The sequence below is a fragment of the Pomacea canaliculata genome, linkage group LG5 (genome assembly GCF_003073045.1).
Source record: "Pomacea canaliculata isolate SZHN2017 linkage group LG5, ASM307304v1, whole genome shotgun sequence".
Lineage (NCBI taxonomy): Eukaryota > Metazoa > Mollusca > Gastropoda > Architaenioglossa > Ampullariidae > Pomacea > Pomacea canaliculata.
In genome coordinates, this window is record NC_037594.1 from 11,961,418 (window position 1) to 11,982,409 (window position 20,992).

Consider the following 20,992-nt stretch of genomic DNA (forward strand, 5'->3'; position numbering starts at 1 on the left):
AAACCCTGGTCCCTCTGAGAGACAGACAAAAAGAAAACACGAGTACGATAAACACGATGTCAGGTTCACTGGAACCCTGCACTAATTCTCCTTCCTTGTCCCTCCTACTTTAGCCTCTGATCACCAAATTTCAGTTTGAATGCAAAAGAAAGGTTTGGGAGGGGTAGAGTGGGATGATGGGAGGGGTAAATCCAAGGTGAAGCGTGCTAGCGAGTCGATATTCAATTTGCAGGAAGAAGGAACTGCCATGTTGATCGGCGAGTCCTTAATAAGGACCACAATGGTGAGAGAGCGAAAGAGAGAAAAGAAAGAGAACTAGAGAGAGAGAGAAAGCGTGCATGCTAAGGATGTGTTTGCATGCAAGTACGTGCTTGACGGACTAGGTGCTAATTGCATGCCAGAATGTAGAAAAGGAAGCGACGGTGGGTAGAGCCCTCACTAGTCCCACGTTAGCGGCGATGACCTGTGACCTTTATCCGCGAACAGCTTCTTCTCACTAAAACGTGCATTCTGTCTCTATCACGAGACCAGCAAGACCAGCCGGACAGACTGAGATACTGATTGACTGACGGCCTGACTTGTTGGTCAAGTGTTTGACTTGTTGGCCGCCTACCCGACGTTGCTACCTAAGGTTAGCGGATTTCTTAGTAGTAGTAATAAAAATAAAAATAAAAATAATAAAAAGTAACAATTTTCTAAAAAATATGCTCACATAATCATTGTCTAAGTCATGGCACACAATGAAGCCTGGTGTCAGATGATGAACTAAGTAGTCATGCGGGATGTAGACCCAGTGATCTCAGAAAGGTACCGAGGGCCGATGCGAAAAAACAGCGGACTATTACTAATGTAGAGTTTAGGTAGTTGAGAGCTCAAAAAATCTCAGAAACCAATAGCTAACAAGAAAATGATGCTTAATATGGATACAAAATGACCCTGAAGACAATAAAGACAGTAAACCTTTACTTACTAGGCGTATTGTTAGAGAGATGCTTTTAAGCCGAAAGGAAAAAAGACAATCTTTTCCCCGTAAAGTATTATAGAATTATGTCGATACTTCAACATCAACAGAATCAAATAAGAGAGAAAAGATAGTCACACCAAATAATATCCCATGTCAGGACAGCGGACTGGCGGACATTAAAGTGATCTGAGAGAGAACAAGGCAATCCCATGATTCGTCTCAAGAAGTGGTCACGTGTCTTTGCCGCTGATGTGAAGAGCAAGGGCAAACTGTACACTGCTGTCCACGGTAATGTCTATGACCTGACTAATCAAATCTTTACCTTTGATAGCCATCGCTGATCCTAGACCCATCTCTGATTCGAGGTGCCCCTGAACTATTGCGCGCAGGCTGTCCTGGTCAGAGCATGACGTCAGAGAGGATCTTGCCACGAGAGCTATCTCCCCTTCATGTTTTCTACGTTTTGCTTTTTTTTTATTGCTTGCATTTCGGAGATGTAAATAATGGATTGGTGTGTGTGTGTGAGAGAGATAAACAAAAGGAGATTGTGTGTGTTTTGTTTCTTTTTTTGGGGGGAGGGGGATTGTTGGCTGATGTGGAGGGTGGGTGCGAAATCATGATGCGTTCAGATGCGCGGTCCGTTAGTTTTTGGTATTTTTGTCCTCATAGAGTACGCCATTTCTGCGACCATTTGCTTCTGAAGGCTGGAGGGTCAAAGGGTGGGCGCTCCTCCCTCAAGAATCAAAATGCCGCGCAATGACGTCATCTGGAGTGTCTCATTAAAAAAGACCCCGTCACCAGTTTTGGCTTCAGAAACCCCCTCAACAGTTTTAAATTAATTCTTTCCGCCAAAAAAAAAATTTTTTATAAAAAAAAATAAATAAAACGAGGCAAGGACTTAACACTGGAATGACACGAAGGAAAGGACCTAGTAGCGGGTCTCACAAAAAAAAAAAACAACAGAGCGACGACCAAATTTTTCAATCAAGTAGGGGAGGGGTCGGTTAGCAGGGGAAGAGAAAGTAGACCAACATGTTCTGTGATATGTTCTTGTCGAATTAAACTAACTCTTCTCCATCTTATGCAAGTTTTGTGAGTGCTGCTGACCTTGCTGAAATAATTTTGGGAAATGACAGAATTTTTCAGACGCCCGATTTCAAGCAGTCATTCCAGAACAGGTACAAAAAAAAAAAAATAGCCGAGGAAAACACAGCACTGTCCTCTGTTTCAGCAATGGGCTGTGGAACCTCACGTCAGCCAAGACTGTCTAGGGGGGGAGTTCTTCAGAGACTAATTCATCTTGCATACACAAAGCCCCTATCCCCCGGCCCGGCCCGTTGATAGAAGCTTATACGGGATCTTTATCTTGTCCCTTGATGTCAGCTAATCATTAGACCACCGTGGTCACGCCTGTACGAACCTCTTGTCATTTACTGTTCATCCACAGCGGTGAATGTCATTTTCACTGAGCTCAAAGAGCAGTGTACACATATACACACTCACCTCCCGTATACGCAGGATGCTGAGGCTAAAAATAGCATTTACCGTATGGCTACTCCACGTCGCTGACGATTAAATGTGATGACCCCAGTACCTCGCGGCGATTCGTAGGTCTACAGGATCAGTGAGTCCGTTGTTCAGAGAACCTTCCAGAGACCATGGCAACATCCAGACTGACACACGGTTCTCTGGACAGTAAGTAGTATGAAACACTTCATTATCTAGCCACCCGTTATCTCGCCCAACCCGCATCTAGTCAGACAATGTGGTTAAAAAGGAATTTTCCCCACATCTATTCCTAGTTCTGGATACAGTGGATGGTATACTCTCATCATCTCGCCACGCTCGCCTCTCGCCCCAACATTTGCGGGTGGGAGTGCAGAATTCACTCCGACCACCACAATAAGTGAGTTGCTCTGCAGTTGCAGCGGGGATGCTCGACTTTTCTGAGGAGTTAGGAGAGGGCCGGACTGTCAGTCGGTGGTATGAAATGTGATTCTCCACCTTCCCCCCGATCCCCCTCACTTTCCTCGAGAGCTCTCCCTAGTCTCTCTGACCTTATGAAGAAAACCTTTCAGCCGCCGATGAGATCCAGCAGACTGCCGAGCGTCGTCTTAGTGTTCCGAAGCCGTAGACAAAGACCTGGGTTCTGCGGTACCACACGGATATCTTTGGGCAGAGTGGTTGCCAGTGCCAAGTGCACGCATGCGCAGCTACAGACATTTCTTATTGACGACAAAGACGCAGAGGAAGAGAGCGCAAGGGACCGCAGCCATGATCTGAAGGAGAAGAAAGACAGGGGACAGGGGCCGGGTGTCGATGGGGGATCTCCCCAACTCTTGCCTCTCCTGCACTCCACCTAAATCTCTCTGTCTACGTCTGTTTGTGGCTGTTACGACATGATAGCCATCGTGTGTCTGTGTCTGTCTGACCTTTTCTGTCCAGGACCCGGTTGCATTGCTCGGGCGTAGCTAATCCCCTGCTAGTCCCGACTAAACCCCCTTATACCCGACTAGCTAGTCTCCTCACTTACGCCGGTTGCACTGCTCTGGACTAGGCTCGCGACTAGCCACGTCCGAACTAGTAGCTACGGACTAAGGGTTTTACAAAAACCTTCACGGGTTTCCACCGCGAAACAAAATTTTCACGCGGGAGATCACTCTAATCTCGAAAATGTCAGATGCAAAAGTGAAAGACAAATTGAAAAAGAAAACGTCTTTGGATTAATAGTGACAGTCGCTGCAAATCAGACGTTGCTCTTGTCAAAATTTCGAACGGACTGCAACTAAAGAAGCAGCGGAAAGATGTGGTGAGGACAGCGTGTGACCAGTCGTCGGCAGAACGATCAATGCATGAGGTGAATAAACTGTTTTAAGTTTTTTTCATGTAAACAACCACAAAATTAATGCTTAAAAATAGTTTTCTTTTGGATAGGTGGAATCAGTTTGGAAAATAAAGTATCGCTCTGGCTGACACAGGTTGCAATTTGTTATTTTCAGGCAATGAAGAAATGCTCCGCGAGTGATAAACAATGTCCACAATGTAAAGCGGCCCTGTACAAAATGAAGTCCACAACCTCAGATTGCAGAGTAGACTGATGCAATCCTAAATTATGTTTGGGTTGCATAATCATATGTTTCAATAACATGTTACTCTCAGCTCTTGTTATTTAGTTCCTCTTTGTTTTCTGTATTTGAATTTATTCTTTGTTAGTATATACTGTTGTGTATTCTTTTATAGTTCATATGTTATTTGTTTTCCTGTTCCTCGCATGTTGTCCATGTTTGGTTCTTGTTCTTAAGAGCTAAGAGCAAGCTCCTTAGGAGGGTATGTGCTTTACAAATTTTGCATTTATCAGTATTAATCCAAGTTTCAATGGCGTTGAACACATCAGTTACTAAAAAATATTTAAACTCTCTGTTAATTGATCATTCTTGTCTATTTATAGCCAGTATCATGAATCATGGCAGTTTTTTAAACAACGTTAATAGTTCTTAAATATTAATGTAATTTTTATTTTACTTTATATATTATTGTAATTAGTTGGAACTTACTAGCTGTAGTTCTTTTTTGTGTTGAGTCATTAAACTTTTCAGTCTTAAGTCCTCATAACTGAATGTGTATTAGATCATGTCACTATTAGTCAGCATTCATGTATTGGTTGATGAATTGGGTGCAACCTGTATCTCTGTTATGCTGCATGGTACCAACATTCTAACATGTTAAAATGCACATATTTTTTGAGGGAATGAAAAAAGAAAGTGCAAGAATCCTAAATCCTTGTCTTGAAAAAGGAGTTGACAAACGGGATATATATAAAATCTTTTTTTTTTTTTTTTTTTTGCAATCATTAAAAGTAAATTCTGCCGTACACTATGTATTGGTTTTCATTCTAGTCAACAGCAAGCAAGAAATGTAATGTTACTGCTCTCTCCCCCTATTGAAATGAGCTCAGGACTATTCAATAACAGTTCAAGTGGTCCCTCTCTACTTTATTCAGGTGATAATGAAAATTGTTCAGTTGAAAAGGTGAATCCAGGTACAAACATAATTGTAGTTCATGTATATCTGGTTTTTTGCATATTGTGTATTATGAATGAAATATTTTTCAGTATGCAATCTTGTAATTGCCATCTCAGACATGTCCCACAGTTTGTTGGGATGTCGCCAGTTTCAGTAACCATATGCTTTTATATGAATGAATTGTTAGTCGATTGCCCAACCCCTTTAACCTAGAGGACCAGTGAACCACTTTTGATCTCTCCAAAATGGGTGACCATGCCAGGAGCTAGTGCTCCTGTCGGCATATTTCTGGGGGTCATTGAGACAAGCATGCCACTTGACCATGGCAAAGGGGTGGTCCAACAGAGGGAAAAAAAAACATGTGCACACTAAAATCTATAGTATACACCTGTAAACGCTAAGAACTACAGTATATACATGTAGGCTCCAAATCCTACAATGTGTGCATACTGAGCCACACAGATATTTAAAACTAAGACAAAACTATTTTCATTGAAAAAATCTCTTTTACTGTAAAAAAAAATATTATACAAAGAGAAAATTGCTTGAATTATCTGGCTTCATACAAATTTAAATCACTTTCTAGAAGCACATCTATTTCCCAGTTGGTACCCTCTTCATCGTAAGCCCTGATAGGGAGAGTGTCACAAAGAATCACACGACTTCCATCATCTGGTCCCTGCTGCAACACTTGTGGAAATGAAAGTCCCTCTGTGCTGCAACATTCCAGAATCAGGGAAACATACACTGCATTAGTAATAATGAGTGAGGGTGGTGACCATACAAGAAAATCATGTTCCAGTAAGGAACATTTGAAGCTGTTCCTGGGTAAAATAACTAGGTGTTGTGCTTAGTTTAAAGCTCCCACTGTTTGGGGATGTTCACCATCCAAAATCATCAACACTTTTGTTTCTACCTTTCATGGTGATGGGACTTTTGACCTCCACACATCCCTTCCCACAGTAATCCCACCTTCCTATACCATTAATCAAATACATTATTTAAAACTAGTCCTGTGTCGCATATTTGAAACTCTTTATGAACTTTCACCAGGACATCTTTATACAAAAGCCTTTAAAATTACTGACAAGGCTGGCTGGTCTACATGCATGACAAACACTGTGCATGTTTGAGGCTGTTATTCATCCAGCCTTCATCTTAAACCTCTAGGAGGACTTATGCTGATCACAAGTTTTGCTTAATCTGATGAAAAAGACATGTCTTAATTTTAACTTTGAAATTCTGCATATAAATAAATTGTACTTCACCATCAAATATTAAAGCTGTAGGAGAAGGATCTGTGAATAAGGGACTCTTGCTTTGTTCTTGCACTTAAGGCTGGTTGACCTCCATAAAGTTCAACATCATGATTATCATCATGCTCATCATACAGAATGCATACTATACTTGTGCAATACTATGCATGCCATGATGATAACTATAGCTCTCTTTGGACTGTACCTGCAAATAGGCAAAAAGGAATCATATATTCTGCATCTTTACACAAATGACATGGGCACACAACAACTGCTAAACCTAGAAAATGATAGTAACCAAATTAATAACAAAACTGAACAGTATACGTGAGAAAAAGCTTAAATGTAAGTGCATAAATATATGTTAATTTATTTCTTTAGGGGAAACATGGCTTGAAAGGTGTGCATGTGTTATACATGCAAAAATTTTACTGAAGAGACACATGTGAACACATTCAAACATGTACATTACTTTCTGCTCTTTGTTATTTGTGCAAAATATAATATATTAATTTATTAACACATAAGACACTTACTTGAAAAAAAACCATAATTAAGGCAGTTATGATAATTTCTCTTCCTTCATGTGGACATAATATTCAAATATAATGTAAAAATATTGTTTCCAAAACTTATAACTCCAATATAATTTAGTATGACATACCTTGATGTTTCTTTGAAAGGCAAGGAAGGCGTCTTTTCAGCATCTTCAATTCTTTCTTGAGTTTATCCCGTGACTAATCAAGGATGTACTTCATAAGCTCTGTACAGCTTTGACTCGGTCAAAATCCTGGTGTCATGGCTATTTCCAGAATACTTAACAACACAGTTAATTATATTTATGCCACTATCACAAACTAGCTGTACATTTATTGAATGATAACCATTTTTATTTACAAATTCACTTTCGTGCTCAGACGGTCCCTGTATTTTCACATGAGTGTCATTTACGCACCCAAACACGCTTGGAAATCGAGCGATTGCGTAAAATGAGGATTTCTGCTTGTTTCCATTCCTCGGGCTTGGTATTTTATTTATTTAGACGATTTGTAAAGAGCCTTAGAAACACGGTGAATTGTTCGAGAAACTGTCAACTTATGCGTGTTGATCGTATCTCCTGCAACTGTTTGAAAACATCCCGAAGAATAGAATCGAAAACGTGACTCCGAAGGCTCGCTTTCACCGTATTTTTGCTGTAGTTCACGATAACGATTAACAAGTTTAAGGTCCATTTTGTAAAAGTATATAACTTTCATCTACCAAAAACAAGTTTCACATTGTCGTCTTATGTTTCTTCTGTAAAATTTATAAGCGAAAACTGAGTTGCTGTGGACGCTCATAAGTTAGTCACTTGCTAGTCGGCAGCTACGCCAACCCCCTGGTTGGACTAAAGTTACGCCCGAGCTGCGGACTAAAATTCGCCTAGTCGGGAGCAGTGCAACGGTCGTAAATTTAGTCGGGTACTATACCCCTGCTACGTCCCGACTAAGGCCTTACGCCCGAGCAATGCAACCGGGTCCAGAAGACGAAGCTGCCCTTACTTCCTGCCGACCCATCTGGACTTGGGGACTGCAGATAAGCCCTCCAATGGCAATTTAAGAGAAAAAAATTATTAACAGTGTAGGGGAATGAAAGAGAAACATTCTCAGAGGTGATAAAAAACTATTCTCTATAGTCAACTATACTGTTAATTAACTTTTTGTATAGAGTCTGTCAGCTACAAACTAGACTCTAACTCCTCAGCCTCTCGTCAAAGGTCAGCTAGGAGTACGAGCTCTGTAAATTATCTTCTTGGGATTGAAATCACGTACAAATTAGAAACAACAGGGTAAAAACACTTTATAACCACCCGCTTGAAGTGATTATATTTAATCGGGCACAAACTGTTGTTGTCCCAGTCATTAGGTACCAATCGCCTTTAAAAATGTAACAGTAGTAATACAACAACCGCCAGCTGCAGTAACCATAGTAGAAATACAAAAATGTCAGCAGCAACCTATTGTAAGAGTATTTTGTGGGTGATGAAAGTGTATCTTCTGAACGATAACGTTTCAGTGATTGATGATTGCTGGGGAAGTTTTTGGCAGACGAAGTGAGATTTGTTGCCTCCATAGAAAAGCCTGGAGAAATCGATGTCAGCAGTAACTGTAGGAGAGGTCGACTTGATGGGAAGTACTGACAGCAAAACAAAGTGCACACTGCTCACTCATTTCTACCTCCAGCAACTAAAGATCATCGCTTCTCCTATGGAGGCCTTTAGCTGCCATTGTTGCAAAGCTCCAGTGACAATCCCTCCTGTTCTGCAAGTCAGAAATGTTAACTAGTAGCTTCAAGACAGGCGGCAAAAACCTCAAATCTCTGTTTATATATCACAGCTGATTAAAATTATATTTCTTTTTCTCGTTGAAATATATTCCGAGAACGTAGGGCAAGAAACAAAAAAAAAAAACCAACAAAAAAACAAAACAAAAACAAAACAAAACCAAAAACAAAACAAACAAACAAAAGACCAAAAAACAAACAAAAAAAAAAAACAAACAAAAAAAAAAACAACAACAACTAATCCTTTCCTGAAAAATTATTGAGATGCACTGGAAACACAAAGTTTATGAAGACAGCCGACAAGTCAGTTAAAACAGAAAAAATAGAGCTCAAATGAGAGAAAACAGAAAGGAGAGAGAGCCTAAAGAAAGGGGAGGGAGAGAGTAAATGCACCAGAACGTTGACAAACACGTGCGTGTGTGGGAATCGTCAAGTGGTGGAAAAGCAGAAAACGTCCGCCTTGAAATTAGCTTAAAAATGTATGCGTTAATCTTCTTTCAACAAGCTGAGACTGAAAAAACTCCTATAAAAAATGAATGGTTGCTAGTGAAGCTGGAGACAACAAAGAGCAGCCAATGCAAGCTGACGCCGGCATCCCGGCGAGCGACGCAGGAAATCAAATAAGTTTGACAAAAGTTAATAAATAATTTTATTTAAAGTAGACATTAAAGGTTGACAAAGCTCGGTATTGACAGTCTTGCGGTATGTACACAATATTCAGTGCTGAAAGTATTACGGGATGTCTGTAAAACTATTCAGAACTCGGAATTCAGAGTACACGGTATATCCACGGACGTGTGTAGATGGATTGCTGTCAATTCCGTCATTAAAAATGACAATATTCCTTATCATCAACGCCTTGTTGTTATCGTTTTATATAAAAAAAACACCCAGTGGGCAATGTTGCACAAGTAGATATGACATTCTTCTCTCGTTGCTCTAGCGGCACAGACACACTCCCTGGAGGGGAGGGGAAGGGAGGAGAGGGGAAGGGAGGGAAGCTGAGCACTCAGTATACGAGGGAATAGTTGGCATGATGGTGTTTCCACTCGGTGTTACAGGAAGCACGTGTGTGGGTTGTGGGGGGGGGGGGTTGAGTGCGTAGGGGGCTTCCATAGGTACGACGACCACGGCATACGCAGTGCAAGGTGTCAACCTTCAAGAGAAGGATGGAAGAGGAAATGGACTTTGGCGAGAAAAAATATCCTTGCGCCACTAAGCTTGTGAAAGACACAGGGTTTAGAGTAGCTACTTGTTTTTTCCCCATCCCAGCGCAAGAGTTTTGTTTGTTTTTTTTGGTTGTTTTTTTTTTTGTGCCAACATCTTCATTCTCTCTCTCATTTGATATTAAGCATGTATACTGCCTAAACCAGGAATCTTACTTTTTAGATTTTTGGTTTGTTCTAATTGAGTTTTGCATTATCCCTTTTGTATATATATGTATAATTGATGGCCTGTACACTTTAGTACAATTCTCTCTCAGGTACTGTTGATGCTCTAATGAATGGGATAGTGATGATTTAGGTTTGGTGTATATGATCGCAAGTTTCTATCAAGTTACTATCACAAGTTCATTTTACTTTTCCACGTTCCACACTACAACCTATGAAGATGATGACAATGAAGATGTTAGTGATGATGGTTTTGTTGTTATCGACTTCCCCCTTGAAATGGACTCAGTTCAGTGTTTTGTCTCTTCCTCTCTTTTCGGCACTGTGTTTCAGTGGAGGCAGCTGGACCCTACAGCACAGTCCAGTGTCAGGACGGAAGCTGGCATCATCGACGATGATCTCCTACGTGTTCAGCCCCTGTATGCTGTGTTGCGGAAGGTTCTGGCGGTCACCTTTTGTCGTGGTAAGGGTCGTGCGGATGATGAGGACAGACAGCAGACGACGCCGGAGGTGTGTCTGCTGGTCGACGTTTCCTGCGGCTGATGTTGCAGCTGGCGATCGCCTCTGATGTGCAAGACTGGACACCATCGCCGCGCGCTGGCTGACGGTCCGCGGGCACGCGGGCACATGGGCACGTGGGTGGGCAGGCGGGCAGGGCATATGATCGGCAGCTGCCTCTAAACACCATTGACTTTTTTTTTGGTGGCGTGGCCGGATGATTCGGTGGCTAAGACGTGTTGATCGTTGTTTGGCCCTCAGCTACGACGGCTTCCTCTGTGTGTCAACAGGCTCCCTGTGGATGAAGGTAAGCACTTTTCATTTGGGTATAGCTGGTCACTGTGTGCACCCGTGTGAGGGCACATGAGTGTGTGAGTGTGTGTGTGTGCGTGTGCGCGTGCGCGTGCGCGAGTGTATGTGTGTTTGAGCGCGCGAGTATATATGTGTGTGTGTGCTATGAGTTTGCATACAAACGAAGCATTTCTGAAAGTGCATATTGCAAGCATTCAATTAACAGGCTAACGACGACCTACCAGACTAGTACAACCTAAATTGTTTTCTTATTTACATGGTATACACAAAGGATGTCATTAGCATCAGCCTCAAGTATATAACGTTTGCTGTTTACTTCTTATCCCCCACACCTCCCAGCCTCCAACCCCAACCTCAAACCCTCAGCCCCGTTCAATTTGTACCTTTCTTGATTATGTAATGGTATAAAAAAAAGGCCACAAAATTACAGTATGTGTCTTGGTTTCTTCTCGGACACACACCCACACACACCACACATACACACACAAATACAGACTGCATAAATTATACAGAAAACAGAGAGAGTAGACATCAATCAATATAGTCATACTACCAAATATTATTTACCGAACACGCCTGGCTTTCCGGAAATCTGAATAAATTTCAGCTGAGTTGTAAGTAATGGTCTCAGCGTCACTCTTATTTTCTAGTCCTCGTATCTCTGTGGCTCAGTTCATGGAGCTATTACAAGAAGGAATTATTGTCATACCGTGCACACGTTGCCATCAAAAAGCTTTGTTGTGACGCATATCAGCCTGACGACCGTCCAAAACATGAACCTGATATGAATGGGAGTAAACAACATAATTAACTAGGTGACATTAAAGAAGAAGACAAAGAAAGAAAAAAAAATGAAAAGAAGATCAAGAAAAACAAGAGAAACAAAAAAAAAACAAGAGAACCACAAAAAGAAAAACAAGAGAAAATAAAACAAGAGAAACAAAAAAAGAAAAACAAGAGAAACAAAAGGAGAAAAACAAGATTTTGTTTCATGTTATCGACGAATGCTGTACGCGTATTTTGTAAGCGCTGTTCTATTTCTCTTTCTTTTTTTTTCCTCTCCTCTCGTTCTCCCTCTTTCTCTCTCTCTCTATTTTCTGAAAATCTCATTTGATCCACACAGCACAAGGATACGATTACACCGAGTAAATAACCGGCGGAAGTAGCCTTTGGCACCCTGAGCCTCACAAAATCCCCGACCGGCGCTCAGCATGCAGACCAGCATCGCCGCTGTCATTAATCGTATCATCGGCAAGCATCCACATGGCCAGTTGTTTATGCACGTGCTTTTTAATATTTTAGCAACTGCCATTGACGATAACCCCTATGTTGTCCTAGCTGTGGGGGACAGCGAGTATGTCTACATGTTTACTTGTAGTCGGCCACAGCTGCCGACAGAATACAAGAAGAAAACGGTTTTACAGCTGGGCAAGTAATGATATGATAACATCGTTGAGGAAAATGTTGCTTATTATTTATTAAACAGGTAACTGAAATACGGAAAATTACTGACATTTTTCTATCAGTCTGGTCCTTTGCAAAAAAGTTGTAAAACTTGCACAGCATAATAAAAGCTGAAGGGCACGAAATCGTAAATATTTTAGTGACCTTGCGTTTGTCGAGTAGTTTCAGCGCGTATTTATAGCATCCTAGATTTTACCTTCATTTGTTGTTGCTGCCTTAATAAATATTCATCATTTCTTGTCAGACAGCGCACTTTTCTAATATAAGGTCTAAAAGCGGAAGTCCCATCTACAAATGCGATATTCAGCAGCTGACTTTCGGCTTGTACACGTCACTTACAGGAAACAGAAACGTCACGATTGTGCTAAAGCCTCGTATTACTTCTCGCGTTCCGGCGAGAAGCTATTCCTGCAGCTGTCAGGCGGACGATGCCAGTTCCTCCCCAGCTGCTCCGCGCTACAGAATTCTTACACGCAAGCATCCTGCATGTCGCCGATACATCATACATCATAATTCATCATGACAGTGCCCGTCCTCTGCTTCTCTCCATGGCGCCTATTTTGATCTATCAAGTTCCTCAATTTGGACTGAAGCTTGCGACTGTTGACTAGCATTTGGTTTTCAAAAAAGGAAAATACACGTGTTCATGTGCAAATTAGTCATGTGGACTTGCAAATGCGTTTTTATAACGAGAAAAGCAATGGCCGCCAATGGTATGTCAGAGCTGGGCAGAAGGGTGATAACTCGCCAGAAGCACGTAGAGACCCAGCGGAAGGGGAAGATAATGCGCTCTGCACCGACTGAAGCCATAGGATTAACTGTCTGGAGACTGGAGAGAAATTTCAGGCACCAGCTGCGAATAGCTATGTCTGCAGGCATCCGAGGTTGTAGGAAATGGAAATACTCGCCTGTTGTTTCAAACTGTTGGTAGTTCCAGACAAATCTCGTCAGCCTTCAAATGATGTAGATTTTCGCTTTGGCCTGAGACTAAATCCCCTTCCACTTTGAGTGAGAAAATTGGGACCTTGGGGACGGTAAGATCCTAGAAAGAGAGGGTTTAGCTCCGCCAAAACCAGTATTACAGAAACTATGTACATACATTCAAACTTGATGAAGTGGGGTTGGCAGGCGTTGACAAATGTTGCGGTAAGGGACAGTCGCCAGTACATGTACTGTAACCTAAAGGCCCGTGTAAACAAAACATCTTGAAGAGTGTGTCAGCATGTCTGATTAATTTTCCATATCACGATCATGGCTTAACTTATTCGGCGATATGAGTCCCGTTGAGCAGACAGTTAAGAAGGAAGAAAGGAGATTGGGGTTTGGTGGAAAAGCTTCTGGAGAAGTAGCGGCACAGTTAAAGCTGACGTGAATACCACATGAAAGGAGCAGAAAGCAGTGTGCCAGGGTGTGATTAAAATCAAACAAACAAACAAACAAAAAACCAACAACAACCACCACCACCACCACCACCACCACCACCACCACCACCACCACCACCACCACCACCACCACACGTCATTTTGGAATACTTGGTGCTGGGAATCTTATAGAACAATACGAGTGCACAATGGCTAGTTTGTCAACTGAGTGAAATTATCATAAAAATTTTTGCAGTGACTTTCTGTATCTTCCCAAAAATTTTCAGATGAAACAGAAGTTACCTATGAAGTTCTATAAGGCAGATTTACCAGTGTGCATTACACCAAGCTAAGTTTTCCACCAACTTTGGATTTTTAGGCATCGAGGAGAACTGCCAGTCTGTCTCTGTTCGCAAGTGGCACACTCACGACTTTTATTTTATTAATAAAATGTTGAAGTGACTATGCAATATTAAACTTCTACCAAAAGATGTTTCTTTCTTATCTAAGAAACCAATCAGAATGAATTAATAATGCTAGTTGGTGATGAGGGCAGATGATTATAGCGAGGTGTTAAGCGAGGTGTTAAGTGCGTTAAAGGTCAGCTGTCTCAGGTCACGTACGGCTATAACGATTTACCAACAGCGATGTATTACCTCAGAATATTCATTTGCCTATCCCAAAATTTCCTCCTCAGTAACATTCCAACGTAAAATACTAATTTTCAGTAGCATTTAGCTTTTTATCGGTAGCGACATGAATATGAATATTTTCTCAACAACTATTGTCGGAATTTTTGTTAGAAATGTTATGAAATTGTTATAAAATATTTAACATTTAATCCATGCTACATTAGCTGTGCGAATTTGTTTTTTCCTTTATTATTGAGGTACAGAGGTTATAGAATCCAAAGGGTTTTTAAAATGCTGGCGTAGTCAGCTGGCTATATCTTTGGCCTGTACACACCTATCACGTGGAAATATTAATCAAACGTTTACACAGAGGAAGCTCGTGTGTACCCCGTGTTGATGTCGCACAATAGATGCTCCGGAGGCAATACAGGGAACTCAAGGGCAAGTGTCTCAGTGGTTCAGACACCGCGGATAACACGTCTGTTGCTTTACCTCAGGGCATTTTTGCCACCTCTTGATAACCACAGCCCCGGGGTTAAAACAACATCCGCTGTCTAGACATCGCTTGATAACTACGGAGACAAGACACTTGCCCTTAGGTTACCCATGTTGCCCGGGGCTACGACGTGCCTGGATGGGTATTGAAAAACTATAAAACTTACATAAAAAAAATAATCTCATAAAAAATTATCTACCCCCAACTACTCTTTCTCTCACATCAATGACTGTATATCTGTCTCCTTGACATCTTCATCTATGAATGTCATCCGTCAGAAGCCACAGGAATTTGTTCTGTCTTGTCTTTTTGTGTTTGTAATGGAGAGACTTGTTTTGGCTGGGATTTATTATTATTAACAAAATCATTTGTTATCATCCTATTCAGTGAGTCTCATAATGGTGCCTCTTTCAGCTCTCGTTATTTATCTATCATTGTCGTATTTATCCACCAGGACTGTGGAGGGACGGTAATACTTTCGTGTCTCTTAATTGTTTTCGTTTTGGTCTGCGTATTGAGGATGAGGACAATGATTCTGGTACTGAATTTAATCACTTGTACGCAAATTAGGGCCTTGGGGACGTTGTAACTGACTGATGTGATATTAGAGGCTCGTACAGTTCTCTTTGCTGGCATTGAGTGAGGACAGAAACATTTACGGGACTGATGTTGGTCGGTTGCGAAGCCTATTCAACTCACTGAGGTCGCCCAGGGAAATTGAGACTAACTTGTTGAGATTGGGGCACATCGCAATGAGAACCTGTTAGAGTAATTAAGTTTTGCAACGAATGGTTGCCTTTCATGTGTTGCCTTTGTCTAGAGCAAAGGATTGGTACATATAAGTTAAGTGGGAGTTGTGTCAAAGACGAAACCAACCAACCCACCCAGCACAGCCCAGCCCAGCCCTACCCAAGGGACTATGGAAAATCCCGGTGCAATTGTCCATGACAGGAAGTAAGTTCTAGACAATATGCACGTGCTGGTGACGCGTTTAATTTCTTAGTTAACGGTTGTTTATTTCTTTGGAATACGTCTATACCATGTGTTATGTTATTAAAGCTGTAAAAGAACCGTTGAAATGCCGTTAAATGGAAAAAGTTTGGGAGGACAGTTTTCACGCCAGTCAGCACCAGACGTTTTTCTCGGATGTTTATTGGAAATGTAAGAAAGGCTCTGCAGGGAAGCAAAAGAGAGATGAGGGAACGGGAATAAAAACGACAAGACTCTTTGGGCAGAAGCTGTTCAATGGAGTTTGAAAACTTTTTGCAGGCTTCTTCTTTGTTTTTGTGTTAACTGAGCTTTCTCGCTAGTTAACTGGCGAGTGACACCTTTCTTCTAGTCATCTTTCATCGAAATGCGGTAGGTTTTGTTTAGACATTTATAAACATTAACTGTGGTCTCGAGTTTCGTGGTGTAGTTTTTTCCTCTTTCAAATAAAATCGTATTATATATTGTAGTCTCGTTTTCTGAGGATCGGCTGGCGATGCTGGCGAACGACCGCCGAATGCATTGGATGCTTGCCGTGGGTAAATCGTGTAGGAACTATGTGCGACCCCTGATAATCTTGTATCAATATCATTATGATGTCTGTATTTTTGTCTGCATCATTCTGCAAAGTCTATTTTATGTATAGAAAACATAATCCTTCCGCACTTACAAAGGAAGAAAAGAGAGCTTCAACTTCCAGCTTAAAAATACTTTTTTTTTTCTTTTGCTGCTTGGAGTTCGTATGAATGAAGACCACTGGCTGACCGACCTGCTGAAGGAAATGGTGAGATTTGTTTCGTCATCATCGGAGAAATGCTCTGCCGTTTCCGGTTTGTTCCCGCCCCAGCGGTGGAGGAAATGTGAAAGTGTCCAATTACTAGAAGCAGCTGGCATGCGTGAATGTTGCCTCGCGCCAGACAATAGCTCCCTTGTCCTGCATCCATCAACGCCAACAGCATCCGTAACGATCCCTCGCTGGATGTGACCGTTGTGTGAATGTAATTCAACGCTGCTTTGATGCTATATCTACCCTGTCGGATATGTCGATTTATTGAAACAATTGGAAAAAGTCACGTGGTTGTACCTGTGGGCTAAAGGCGATAGTTAGGAACAACAGGAAGGTAACTATGAACGGGAAGCAATGTGTGGCCCTTTACTTGCATAGATGGCAAGATCCATCGGAGGTCCGGAGGTGGCCATGAGTTCTCTCGCATCCGCACTCACATCGTTCTCTCTCTCTCACGCACAATCATATATACAAAAGGGAAAACGAAAGGAAGTGCATCCAAACTTTAATTGAAAAATTTATTTTTAAGGGACAGTGGGAGAAAATCCTCATTAGGAAATGAAGGAAACTATGGAAACTTTCCGCACAGGTCATGTTTAGGCCAGTGGACCGGGACATCGCTTTCAACTTTATGCTTTGTGGTTCAACAAGCTAATTAATTAAATGAACCAGTCCAATGTCCAGTTAATTAAATCGATCAGTCTAGTCTCGAGTGCACACACGATCCCAACATTCGATATATAGCTTTATATATATAACTTTAAGAGTTTTAAAATGCTTTATATATAAATTCAAGAGCTTTAAATTGTTTTATGTATATATGTAACTTGAAGAGCTTTAAAGTGCTTCATGAACAAACGCAAGCAAAAGGTTTTCACACTATATTAGTGTTGTAAGCTGTCGAGTCCCTGCAGAAACTGGCATTTTGTAATATTATGGAACTTGGTATAGCAAAGTACTAGTGGGTTGTAATTTTTCCTGATAAAGTAAAGAAAGATACTGTAATACTGTACTCAGTTACTCCATTGCTGTATCTGACCAATACACACCTTTTGTTATTGAGATATACTCAGACAAACATCACCAACCGCCGAATAAGTTAGCAGCACAGAGGTCAGGACAACGCAAGGAAACGCTTAGTTACGAAGGCCTCAGTCAACTGGAAAGCTGGGACATAGGCTAATAAGGCATGTCCTGACCACGATTCTTGACCTCTTTCTATGATGATAATGTTTGTAGGTATGTATCTCGAGAACGGAATAGGGGTCAGTCAGTCAGTCGTCTTCCCTATCCGCCACCTACCTGCTATTGAATTCTTTCACGATGGTCTTCCACAGAGCGTCATGCGGGTCATCTTACATCGCCTGACTGTTGTAAAGAAGAGTGGTATTCACTCAGATATGAGTAACCATCTTGCACTTGTATTATATAATTAGAAAAAAAAAACAATTGAAAACCCACTAGTCAAATATTGAAAATATTGAAATGTACACAAAAGCAGAACAAGTCTTCATGGGAACGTTTTTTTTCTTTTTGGGGGGTTGGGGAGCATGCCATCCCTCATATTTCGCAAGCTCATATTAATCTTCGCAACTTAGGAACGAGAGAACATTTTTGTTGTCACTTTTAGAACATGCAGCTTCTTACTTTTTAATCTTGATGGGTCTTCCAGCTTCGATATCAACGGCGTTGATCGATATTGTAGCGACAAATGACGTTTGGCATTTTTATGGCCCTGGATGGAAAGGACAAAACAATATCTCTTTAAAAGAAAGAAAACTTCACAGTACAAAAGTGTCAAAGTTACAAGCCAGTGACATTAAAAAAGTTTTTTGAGGGCTTTCAGAAATAGAGAGAGGGAGATAAAGAGGAAAATAAGCTGGGAGAGACTGATTGAAGTTAGTAATCGTCTGAACGGTTGTTTATTCTTCCTTTCTTCGCATGCTATGTCTTTTTCTTATCTCAAGCTCAGAGAGCATGCTTCGTTATGAGCGTGATCATGCGCTGTATAAATCACACATTTTAAATAATAATAAGAACAACAACAAACTACCACTGCCATCACCATCACTGCTTCTGCTGTTACTACAACACAAGCCATTACTACCCTACCACAATGACCATTAAAACGATAACCTCTGACCCTGAATACAATTACTGTACGATGACGTCCGTCCACGTTTGCTACAAGAGACTTGCATATGTGTTCCTTGGATATCCCTGATGTTAAATATTTCTTTCTTCTGACCGCTTTGATTACTTCGGGGGTGGACGAGTAGGAGTTGGGGAGAATCGTTGTGTTGTCAATCGATGATGAAAGGTTGCGGAAAGATAATACCAGACACCACACGCTTGATGGAAGAAGTTCCTGAACGCGAGGGTAGAAATATGATGCCCATTGGTTACAGTAGATATCACGGTCGACTTACACTTGACGAGACTGTTGCATTGGTTTTGCTGGGAACCATCGGCCGTTCCTTGGCGCCCACGTCATTGAACACGCAATAGCTCAGAACGAGGCGGAGAAATTGCCAGAAAGTTTACATGTTTGTCTGTCAGGTTTTGCTGCATCGCTCATAACTTTCTATTGCTTCTGCCCGACGCGCCATAGACATAAATCGGGGTATGCTTTGGATGTAGCCAGTCACCAGACGTAACACGATAGGTTGAACTTACCCGGGTACTGTGATGGAAACCCTTCTACTCCGAACATCAAGAAAATTGCATTACCGCGCGGCATTACCACGCGGCACTACCACGCGGCACGCGAAATCGGCGCGGATCAGGAGCAACCAAAGGACATGAAAGAAAGTGCTATATATGCTAATAATTATAGATCACTTAACTTCTCCTTCACTTGCGGTTTGTCGGAACAGGTGTTTCAAAATGTTGAAATTAAACGTCGTGGGAAAATAAAACCCACTGACAGTACGGAGAAATGAACAAGAAGCCAAAGAAATAGCTTCGTAATTTGATCCGTCGCTTGAAAATCCCACTGAAGATTGATCACATATATCGATTTCGTCTTTTCAGATAAATACACGAAAAAGTGGATTTTTACAATTTGAGTAAGAAAATCAAGTTAGAGTTAAGATTGAAACTACTTACAAACATTCTTACCGTCTTTCTAAAGTAAGGAGAGATAAAATAGTCACCATCATCATCACAACGTTTATATATTCTCCAGCATCAACCAGACACCTTTAAGGGCAGGCATACAAAGAAAAACAAGCATACACAATGCACAGAAAAATATAAACAAAGTTTGATTGAGAGCACGCTATAGAATGTCATGTAGGATGAAAGACCTGTCTCCAGAAGTTGCTCCCAGCGGGCACAATTCATTTGAGAAACTGGAATCCACGCGAACGGTTAAATCCTTGCCACAATTCCAATCACAGAACAGATTTAATAGAAGTCTTTGAGGTATCTTTGTTTGTTTACTTTGTTGCTCATAAGGTTGCATGCAAAATGTCTCTCTGCAAAACCATAATGAGTTCGCAAGTGTCGGAAGGGAAGCAATGCAAATCCACCGATAAAATATTTTACAGACGTGTAACTGTTTGTTATCCTTTTTGAACTAGAAATCCAAACACTTTAATATATTGTTCTAGTCTGGTGCTATATGAATTGTCGAAACATTGCTATGACCTTTCTCCGGCTACTCCAGTTTCCTCCAGACTCCCTTTGCCCCATAGTGGCAAATCAAGTCAAGGTAGAAGCAAGCAACCAACTATAACTCGGTTTACCCAGTCGGTAGACATCGAGGTGAACACAGTCGTTATCGTGGTGCAGACGTTCACTACACATCGTAATGTACACTGTCCCCACACAGCGAGATATACACTGTCCAACATGTACATAGCATCCACCGACAACAGTTACACAGTCGGTGTAGGGAGGTTCTACTGCAGGCTGAAGACAACATACGACATGCTAATCAGCCGGCGAGGAGGAGCAGAGATAGTGTTGCAGACAGATATTTACAGAAGTGAACCCTCAAAACTTCTCTATTGATCGACGGACCTCAAGAAAGGCCCCGTGTCCGAATTCCATTCATCACGAAAATGTATTGTGCAGTAAGAAAAAACAGTTTGGGGAGAAAGACACTTAGACACAGCAGTCCCAGAGTATTTTAAGACAGACACAGCAGTCCCAGGGTATTTTAATGGTGCCTATTTCTGCGAATGGACATTATTATTTTTTTCTATCTCCTATCTATGATAAGTTGCTTTACTTCTGCAAAAAATTATTACTACCCTCGGAAATAAAAGTGTGAGTGATTTTTTTTTTTATCCTTCATCTTTATTTCCCTTTACTGAGCATCCCATTAGACAATCCAAACAAAACTTCAGTTATGAATGTAGACGATTGATTTATAGAATAGGGATTTTTTCCTTTCATCTCGTAGCAAGAGAACAGTCCACAAAAATATTCATGAGAGCTTTCTCCCTAAATGGATAAGGAGACGGATGACTGAACTGGAAGAGCGACGGTAA

General features: G+C 41.3%; 2 protein-coding genes and 1 long non-coding RNA gene across 5 annotated transcripts in view; 1 reads left to right on the forward strand and 2 right to left on the reverse strand.

Annotated features, from left to right (window-relative positions):
* Positions 1–20,992, forward strand: part of LOC112564184 — a 66,024-nt gene that overhangs the window by 24,198 nt on the left and 20,834 nt on the right. For all 3 annotated transcript variants that reach the window (XM_025238828.1, XM_025238829.1, XM_025238830.1), the window contains one exon: positions 10,290–10,761. In XM_025238828.1, the coding sequence (XP_025094613.1) occupies positions 10,672–10,761 (90 nt within the window). In that variant the 5' untranslated portion in view covers positions 10,290–10,671. The remainder of the gene's footprint in view (positions 1–10,289; positions 10,762–20,992) is intronic.
* LOC112563990 (putative nuclease HARBI1) lies at positions 6,835–7,515 on the reverse strand. The gene is made up of 2 exons (XM_025238494.1): positions 7,288–7,515; positions 6,835–7,216 (listed from the first exon to the last, which is right to left on the reverse strand). Exons 1-2 carry the CDS (start codon positions 7,497–7,499, stop codon positions 6,985–6,987), a joined length of 444 nt encoding a protein of 147 aa, XP_025094279.1. The 5' UTR covers positions 7,500–7,515; the 3' UTR covers positions 6,835–6,984.
* Positions 17,517–20,992, reverse strand: part of LOC112564187 — a 30,566-nt gene continuing 27,090 nt past the window's right edge. The window contains exons 3-4 of the long non-coding RNA XR_003099167.1: positions 18,141–18,228; positions 17,517–17,861 (exon numbers count right to left, since the gene is read on the reverse strand). This is a non-coding gene — a long non-coding RNA (uncharacterized LOC112564187). The remainder of the gene's footprint in view (positions 17,862–18,140; positions 18,229–20,992) is intronic.

Coding starts and splice junctions, on each gene's coding strand:
- LOC112563990 (XM_025238494.1), bottom strand. CDS start 7,499: ATGAAAGTTATATACTTTTACAAAATGGACCTTAAACTTGTTAATCGT. Junction 7,217..7,287: donor TCTAAGGCTCTTTACAAATC/GTCTAAATAAAT, acceptor CGCAATCGCTCG/ATTTCCAAGCGTGTTTGGGT.